A 9,971-nucleotide genomic window follows, 5' to 3' on the forward strand; every position below is an offset into this window, starting at 1 on the left:
CGTGGCGTGGACTACTGCCAGAAGCGCTTTTTCCAAGGGCAAATAGCGCACCTCGGCCTCATTCAAGGACTTACTAACGTAGTAAATCGGTCTCTGCACTCCATTTTCATTCCTTATAAGGACTAAACTCACCGCATGAATAGCCACGGCCACATAAGCGAATAAAACCTCGTCCACCTCAGGGCGAGATAAGATGGGTGGCCGAGAAAGATATTGCTTAAGCTGTTGGAAAGCTACCTCGCAGTCCTCGGTCCACTGAAACCCTTTCCACTTGTTCAACAACTGAAAGAAAGGACGGCACCGGTCAGCTGACCGAGAAATAAATCTATTCAGCGCAGCAATCATTCCGGTCAATTTTTGAATCTCTTTTGGGTTCCGAGGCGGCTGCAAATTCTGAATAGCCTTAACCTGCACTGGGTTTACCTCTATCCCCCTATGAGTAATCATATATCCCAAGAATTTTCCAGACCCCACACCAAAAGAACACTTGGAGGCGTTAAGGCGCAACTTATATTTCCTTAACATCTGGAAGGTGTTGGCCAAATCTGTCATGTGCGAAGGTATTGTCTTACTCTTCACCACCATGTCATCCACGTATACTTCTATGGTTTTCCCCAATTGCTGTTCAAACATTCGGGTCATCATTCTTTGGTAAGTAGCCCCAGCATTTTTTAACCCGAATGGCATGACCTTATAATGATAATTCCCGGTTGGAGTAATGAAAGCAGTCTTCTCCTGATCTTCTAACGCCAAGGGAATTTGGTGGTAACCCTGGAAGGCATCCAAAAAACTCATCCGAGGATGTCCGACAGTAGCATCTACCAGTTGATCAATCCGTGGCATTGGGAACGAATCTTTAGGACAGGCCTTGTTTAAATCAGTAAAGTCCACACATACTCTCCACTTGCCGTTCTTCTTCTTAACAACAACAGTATGAGCTAACCATTCAGGGTAGAAAACTTCTTTGATAGCCCCCGCCCTTTTGAGTTTAAGAACCTCTTCCTTCACAGCTTCAGAATGTTCTCGGGAAGATCGCCGAGGTGGCTGCCTCCTTGGAACAATGGCCGGATTGACGTTTAAATGATGACAAATAAAGTTCGGGTCTACGCCCGGAGCCTCATAGGGGTCCCACGCAAAGACATCTAAATTATCCTTCAGAAATTTCAACAACTCCATCTTCTCTTGGTGTGGCAATCGTATGCCAACTTGGAAGAACCTCTCTGGATCATCTGTTATTACAAACTTCTCTAACTCCTCACAAACAGCCTCATCTTCTGTCATCGCTCCAGGTGCCTCCGGAGCTGTTAATTGCTATGACTCCTGGATGGGCAAGGTTGATGACTCAATTTCTGACTGACGAAGCACCGTAGCCGATATGCATTGCCTAGCCACTACCTGGCTGCTGAGGATTTCCTCAACATGCTCCCCCGAGGGGAATTTCACCTTAACATGTAAAGTAGAGGAGACAGCTCCCAAGGCGTGCAACCATGGCCTGGCGAGGATGGCTGTATATGGAGAATACGCGTCAACCACGATGAAATCTACCTCAACCGTTTCTGTGCCGAATTGAACGGGTAAACGGATATGCCCCTTCGGCACAACGGCCCTTCCTTCGAAGCTTATAAGTGGGGAGTCATAAGGAGTTAAATCTTCCAACTCCAACCTCAGCCCTTTAAATAGATCAGGGTACATGATATCTGCACCGCTGCCTTGATCTATCACCACTCTTCTCACATCATAATTCCCTATCCTGAGGGTAACCACAAGAGCATCGTCATGGGGCTGGATAGTCCCTACTTTATCCTCCTCGGAGAAACCCAAGACAGGTAAAGTGCTCTTTAATCTCTTCGGCCTACTACCCACATCCTCGGCCTGCGGATGGGAAACCGTCATAACCCTAGTGGGACCTGAGCCGGTCCTACCAGGTGCAGCGAAGATAACATTAATCGTTCCCAATGTTGGCCGAGATGAACTGTTCCTCTGGTTGTTTGAACCAACTTGACTGACCTGCCCAGTGGGCTGACACAAGTGCTGCTTTAACTTTCCCTCACTGACGAGCTGTTCTAAATGGTTCCACAGGGTCCGACAGTTCTCGGTAGTGTGGCCCACATCCTGATGGTACTGACAGAAAAGGTTTTGATTTCTTCTCGCAGGGTCACCTGCAATTTTGCCGGGCCATCTGAAGAAGGGCTCCTTACGAACTTTTTCTAATAACTGATGCACTGGTTCTCGGAACACAGTATTTACAGCCTGGGGTGCTGCCGAGCCGGATTGTCCGAAGTAATCCCTCCTCGGCTTGTTGTTGTGATATCTATCCGACCTGAAATCCCTTCTCTCCTGTGGGATAACCTTCTCCTTTCCTTTCCCCTGCTGCTGGTCTTCCTCTACCCTTTTATATTCATCAATACGATCCATAAGACGGCGTACGCTGCGGACGGGCTTTTTCGTCAAAGACTTTCTCAGGTCGTGATCAGTAGGGAGGCCCACTTTAAAGGTATTAAGCGCCACCTCATCAAAGTCGCCATCTATTTCATTAAACATCTCCCAGTATCTGTCGGAGTATGCTTTCAGTGTCTCCCCTTCCTTCATAACCATGGATAGCAACGAGTCCAATGGCCGAGGGACTCTGCTACACGTAATGAACCGCGAAGCAAATGCCCTAGTCAGTTCCCCAAACGAGCCTACAGACCCCGATTTAAGACCGTTAAACCATCTCATAGCCACAGGTCCCAAGCTGGAGGGGAAGACTTTACACATTAGAGTCTCGTTGTGAGAGTGCACTGCCATCCTTTGGTTGAAGTGACTCACGTGCTCCACCGGATCAGTCCGGCCATTATAGATGGTAAACGTGGGCTGTGTGAACCTCCTGGGAAGCCTCCCCCTTTCAATCCTCCGTGAAAACGGAGATTTAGAGAGTTGGTGCAACGCCCTACTCATGGTATCGTTGCCTAAGCCCCTAGAACGAAGCTTCTTACGTCTGCGGGTTGGCTGGTCATTCTCCTCACGAGAGGATGTTGCGCTGGTGGGGGAATATGACCTTGAACTGTAACCGAGTCCCCTATCTTTCTCTGAAGAAGAACTAGATGAGGACGGGGAAACCTTACGTTTAGCACGGCGTAACTTCCTCTTTAAACGATTGATTTCCTTCTGCATGGATTTAGAACCCTCATCGTGGGTAGTGCTACCCCCTCCATGAGTATGGCTAGCCCCTGGGTATTCTGTATGGACGCTTCCCTCACGATCCCTACGATGTTCAAGACGTTCGAAATGATCTTCCGGTTGTGATCCTTGTGACTCTGCATGGTGAGAGCCTAAGCCTGCCATAATATCCCTACCTCTTCTAGACTAGGTTCCCACAGACGGCGCCAATTGTAAGTGCACAATTGCACCTGGACCCAAGAACAGTTATGGGCTCAGGCCCAATGAGCCTTAAACAATACGATTTGTAGAGTGTGGGCTTGAAACCTAGGTTAGAAATGGGTGGGACTTAAATGACAAACCAAAGACTGCCAGCGTACTTGGAAACAAGAAGGAATATTGTAAATAGGCTTCCTCGGACGTAAGCCGAGAGGCTGTTCTTATATTATATCTCTCTCTTTGTCTTTTTTCTTTTTAGGTTACAAAAGTTCTCCCCCTTTTCCGTCTTAAATTGCCCTTTAAATACTACTCTTTTGAATGCTTTGTACACGTGTTGCCTCACCTCCCCTTAAACTATATATTTCTTTACTCAGTGCCTTTGAATATTGACCAGAAGTATCTCTTCCAATGTTCAGGTGTCACATCCCCATAAATGCGGCCAAGGTGGTAGATGCGGGGTCTTTAATGTGGAGGTAGCGGCCTTTATCTTTGACTTTTCTTCAACACCGTGCTTCGGGGCGTTCTAGGGTTCACCCCTTTTACCATTGGCCTTAACCGTGTCATCCCCTAATCTTCACTATGAAATCCCGAGTTCTTCGGTGTTCATCCGAGGGTAAGTTCATCCTCCGGATCCTCGGATCCTCGGCGTACGGGCCGACCCATAAGACTAACAATTTCTTACCCTGCAGTCGGCGCCTTAACACGGCCCAAAAGGCCCACGTTCCCACCAGGATCTTTTTGCCCCACACAAATATTATCATAGAATTTTTTCATATGGATGGAAATGTATTTTTTAATTAAATGCTTATACATATATATATATATATATATATATATATATATATATATATAAATGAAATTATTACATCCTGTAACTTTCTAGAACTAATATTTAATGAAATAGTTAAAAATGAATGGGCAAACAAACGGATTCAGATCCTCTAGAGTTCTTAGGGTACTCTACCAAGTAGAGTTCATTAAATCTTAACCACTCTTTAATGATTTAATGGTCTAGATTCTGCCATGTCAGCATTTCATTAACAATCATCTTAATTGTTTTGTTTACAACATTATTTTATTATTTTAAGAATATTATTAATGAAATGCTGACATGGCAGAATCTAAACCATTAAATCATTAAAGAGTGATTATGATTTAATGAACTCTACTAATAAAGTACCCTAAGAGCTCTAGAGGATGTGAATCCCAGACATTACTAACAAAAATAGACAACATAACCAACTGTTAATTTGTCTTTGCTAAGTCAACTGTTGAATCCCACTTTCACCAAATCCATCTCAGATCGCACAATCCCACAAATAAAAGTGCTCCATTTCTATTATCAAAAGACAAAAAACAAAAAAGTGCTCCATTTCTACACCGTAAAAATGACGGTGAAGCCACGCACCCAAATCTGACGTGTCACCCTCTTAGTGGCCAGAATAAAACATAAACCTCCACGAATCCGACGACTCATCATCATCCTCAAATCAACAAAACAAACAACTTCGTCCCTTACCTTAGCTTCCCCAAGGCCCAAACCAAAACCTCTGTACATAAATAAAACAAACACAAAATCTCCCGATAACGACAGAACATGAACGTCGAAAAGCTGGACGACAAGGAAGACTCTAAAAACGACGAAGAGACGAACCGGCTGCTATCGGAGTCTCATGAGTCCGATGAATACGAAGAGAAAATCCTGATCGGCGAGGAGGCGGAAGAATCGGACGGCGAGGATTTAGCGGTGACACCGCCATTCTCATGGAAGAAGCTGTGGATGTTTACTGGACCTGGGTTTTTGATGAGCATAGCTTTTTTGGATCCGGGAAATCTGGAGGGAGATTTGCAAGCTGGGGCTATAGCTGGGTACTCGTTGCTTTGGTTGCTTTTGTGGGCCACGATTATGGGCCTCATGATCCAGCTCTTGTCGGCCCGACTTGGAGTTGCCACGGGTCGACACCTGGCAGAGCTTTGTAGGGAAGAGTATCCGGGTTGGGCCGGGTATCTGTTGTGGGTCATGGCTGAGCTGGCACTGATTGGAGCTGATATTCAAGAAGTTATTGGGAGTGCTATTGCTATTCAGATTTTAAGCAATGGGTATTTGCCCATTTGGGCTGGTGTTCTAATTACAGCCTCTGATTGGTATTTACTATTTTTTCTCTCTTTTTTTTGTTTTTGTTTTTGTTTTTTGAGTTTAATTCCTGTTGTTATGGGTTTGCCACGTTTAATTAATTAATTTTTTTAAGAAAAAAGAAAAAAGAAATAGCTATGAAGTTTCTTGGAATGTAAATGGGGTGTGGTTGGGTAAGGCCTAGTCCAGTGTTTCAATGCATTGGACTTGTAGGGACAGTGACCCATGACCAAAAATGGTTAACTGTGATGCCCAATGCACTGGTTGCTTTGGCACATATTTTGCACCTTGCTTTTTAGTCAGGCAGCGGCAGGCACCTTGCTTTTTAGGTTGTACTAAAAGGTCTCAGCTAGGATGCTTTTGCTGTGTGTTATTGGGAGTTTGGAATAACACCTTTGCTAAAGTATGTCTCTATTTAGATACCTCTAGTGTCAAGACTCAAGATGCATCAAAGGCCTAGGCCTAGACTGAACTTGTTTTTTCATGTGTCAAGACATTAGTGTGAAGTAAGTTTGATTTCTTTATTATCTAGTGATGCTAGGAGTACTGTAGATTAATGTATAACCAATCTAAAAAACGTAATTTCATGCATTTATTGTCTTGCTAATCAAATTCATTGTTACATCAATTTACAAGCTTTATGTAGAAAAAACTAGGTGGTAGATTTTGAATTTTGAATTTAATTGATTGCTTATTAACTGGGGATCATTATTTGCCCCTGCTTTCTCACATGGACAGCTTCATCTTTTTGTTTCTTGAGAACTATGGAGTGAGGAAGTTGGAAGCTCTTTTTGCAGTTCTCATTGCAACTATGGGTGTGTCATTTGCCTGGATGTTTGGAGAAACAAAGCCTAGTGGAAAAGATCTTCTTATGGGTAAAAAAGTTTATTTAATTGGATATCTGCTGTTTGTTTTATAAGTTTCGTCATTGGTTGGAACCATAGGTGTAACTGAACTCGATCCTCCTTGTAGGTATTTTGGTGCCAAGACTCAGCTCAAATACAATTAGGCAGGCTGTGGGAGTTGTGGGTTGTGTCATAATGCCTCACAATGTATTCTTACACTCTGCATTGGTACAGTCAAGGAAGATTGATCCGAACAAGAAAGGCCGGGTTCAAGAAGCACTCAACTACTACTCAATTGAGTCTTCGGTTGCACTTTCAATCTCCTTCATCATCAATTTGTTTGTGACAACGGTTTTTGCTAAGGGATTTTATGGCAGTAAACAAGCCAATAGTATAGGACTAATAAATGCAGGGCAATATCTTGAAGATAAGTATGGAGGAGGAGTCTTCCCGATTCTTTATATCTGGGGTATTGGTTTATTGGCGGCTGGACAGAGTAGCACGATAACTGGCACTTATGCTGGACAGTTTATCATGGGAGGCTTTCTCAACCTTCGTCTCAAGAAATGGCTGAGGGCAGTGATTACACGGAGTTTTGCAATTGTGCCAACTATAGCCGTAGCTCTTGTATTTAAAACATCTGAAGCTTCATTGGATATTCTGAATGAATGGCTTAATGTGCTTCAGTCAATACAGATTCCTTTTGCGCTTATTCCCCTTCTTACCTTGGTGGCCAAGGAGCAGGTCATGGGGGTCTTCAAAATTGGGCCTGTTCTTGAGGTAAGTTGTGAACTTTACTACTCTGTCATTTTGGGCATAATATTTTTCACTTTGTGTTGACAGCCATCTGTTTTTTGTCTAGCCTGTAAACTTGTAGACTTGTGGTTATGAACAATGAATCCTAGGTCAAGGGTTTTAGGATGGGCATAAAGGACAGGCATCTTTTAGTCCATTACTTGCATGCAACCTTGTCACCTTGTGGTTATATGGGTCAACTTTCATGTATGGAAAAAATATTAACAAAGGGAGAAGCATGATGAAATTACTTCACATGTCAAAATTATCAGCCATCAATTGTTATTGGTTTTTGGCTATGCGCTTGATCATTCTTGGACTTGCTTCACATAATGATCTGGTTTCCCAAAAAAAAAATGTATATATTCATCAGATTAATTTGTATTCAGATTCTCAATGTCATTTAGGTTTTTATCTTAAACTTGGCCCTTTCATTGTCTACGCACATCTCTATTGGCCACAGATATATACATCAGCAACTCATTTGCTTATGTGGCCACAGATATATACATCAGCAACTCATTTGCTTATGCTTTTCCTTTAGTGACTTCCCCCTGCGCCCCCATTAAAAATAAAAAATAAATAAAAAAGGAAGAAAATATTTAACGATCATTATCCAGGACTGTGTTAGAGAGATTTAGAGAGGCAATAATATGAAGTATATACTTTTACTTCTGTTATCTTTAAGCTTGTGGTTTCATACTACCCAGATTTATATATAGCTGTATGTGTGTTTGAGCATGTTCAATATTTTTTCTTGGGTTAGGTGGCCTTGTGTTGTTTTGTTTCTGGTGCTAGATTCCTTTTCTTTTCCTCCCCTGAATTTTCTTTAAGTCAACCATGTGTTTCTTAGTGAGTTGGTGTGGTGGTTGGCTAAAACCAAAACTCAGTAATTTATAGATCACAGAAAGATAATATCATTGATGTTGTATATTGTGGTGTTGACTTCGGTCCTTTATCTATGAAGTACATGTGTGTAATATTCATGTCATGTAAATATCAATTAATTTTTGAGTTTTTGTTGTAAGATGTGTTGGTCCAGATGGTATGTAGCTGCTGAAATATTTTAATATTTAGCAAGAAACTGTTTAGAGTTATGTAGTTTAAGCCCTCATACTCTAGGATTTACAGAAGCTATTTTTCTTGCGTAGTAGATTTTGTTTTTCTTGTGGTAATGCTAATGTCTAACTGTATTCCTCTCCATATTGGCTTTTGGAATTTATATTTTAATCATAAACCATTAGGGAAACAACTGACTCTGTTGAGATTTGGAGTTTCCAGATAGGTTCTTCGTCTATAGGCTGATCATTTATATGCCTGTGAGGAATCAACGGAAAAATAAAAGGTTGCAATAAAGGCAGTCAAAGGAAGGGAGCTAACAAAAAGCAGAGGCTGCAATTTTGTCTCTTTAATGATTTAGATTAGCTTTAGCTGGATAAACTGAAACATTCAAGATATCCAGTGATTAATAAAACCTTTATCTCCATGCTTGACTAGTCATTTAGTTTCCAATAAAAGCATTTTGAAATATTTACCCTGTTCGTGTTGTTTGTTCAGTTAAAATTATATGATTCAATTCACTCATCAAGTAGATAAAGATGCTTGACATTCCCCCCCCCCCCCCCCTCCCCCCCAACTAGTCTCTGCTCATGTTGCATGGATAGCATGCTAGTAAACTTGAGTTATGGGTGCGTTGAAGTTTTTCTTTTAAACTATTGGAGTTGAGGGCTTTGTCTATCATTCGGTTAATTGACTTCCAAATGATAATAATTCCCTACGTAACTTTATTTTCTAATATATTGTCAATTAATGTTGCAGAGGGTGGCTTGGAGTGTGGCGGCATTGGTAATGATGATCAATGGGTATCTGTTGATTGATTTTTTTGTATCTGAAGTTACCGGACTACTATTTGGTTTGGCGGTCGCGACTGGCACAGTTGCATATATAGCATTTATTGTATATCTTATTTTACACAGCGGTACCTTCCCTTCAGATTTGATTACCTTAATTTCCAAGAGGTTTACTTCCACTGGGAACTGAGTCAACAAATACGCGTACGACAGAAACTATAGAAATTCTGAATTATGCTGTTGCTCAATGGAGCTGGCGTTTTAGCACAAGAGGGTCATTGATCTGCTTTTCAGAAGTGAAACATTCTTCTACATAACCATCTCTAAGTTTTGTGCATCTTGAATGTGAGTACAAAGATACAAACAATTGAAAGCATATTCATGTAACTGCACTTTTTTGCATAATGGAGCTGCACAGAGTTACATTCAATCAATTGATCAAACCGGGTTCCTTTCTTCATTTTAGAGGCTGGACGTAGCAATGTTACAAACTGCAGGATGAATTACTTTTTAAGTTTTTGTTTTTGTGGTATAAGATTCAGTATGCCCCACGAATTGTACCAGTAAAATAGAGTAAACTGCTTATTCTTTTAATGTAATATGTTAACAACTTAACATGTACCATAGTCAAACCTGTAACAGCTGGTACTTAAGGGATCAATACAAAAGAATGGAAGGAATTTTGCAAAATTGTTTGGATGCCCTCTCTGTCTCTCTCCCCCTTACTTTTAATTATTCTTCTATCTTCTTTTGTTGTTCATTTCTTGGAATCTATGGTAGACACATGAATGATAAGTCCCACTTGAGTTATTTTTCTTATTAATGAGTAACTTAGGGAGAGTGTATCTTATAACATCAAATATATGTATATTTCCTTTTCACAGTGAATCTTACATGGTTATCGGTCCGCAGACTTCACATACAGTGAAAGTATCTATATATCTTAATATTAGGGGGTTTGTGGATATTTATAAAAATATGAGGAGTTTT

At 41.4% G+C, this 9,971-nt stretch overlaps 1 protein-coding gene across 1 annotated transcript; it reads left to right on the top strand.

Annotated features, from left to right (window-relative positions):
- Positions 1-4,824: 4,824 nt before the first annotated feature.
- Positions 4,825-9,671, top strand: LOC142622468 (metal transporter Nramp2-like). Its single transcript, XM_075795933.1, has 4 exons — positions 4,825-5,502; positions 6,230-6,366; positions 6,464-7,116; positions 8,950-9,671. Exons 1-4 carry the CDS (start codon positions 4,955-4,957, stop codon positions 9,169-9,171), a joined length of 1,560 nt encoding a protein of 519 aa, XP_075652048.1. The 5' UTR covers positions 4,825-4,954; the 3' UTR covers positions 9,172-9,671.
- The last annotated feature ends 300 nt before the right edge of the window (positions 9,672-9,971 follow it).

Source organism: Castanea sativa, chromosome 1 (assembly GCF_040712315.1).
Source record: "Castanea sativa cultivar Marrone di Chiusa Pesio chromosome 1, ASM4071231v1".
NCBI lineage: Eukaryota > Viridiplantae > Streptophyta > Magnoliopsida > Fagales > Fagaceae > Castanea > Castanea sativa.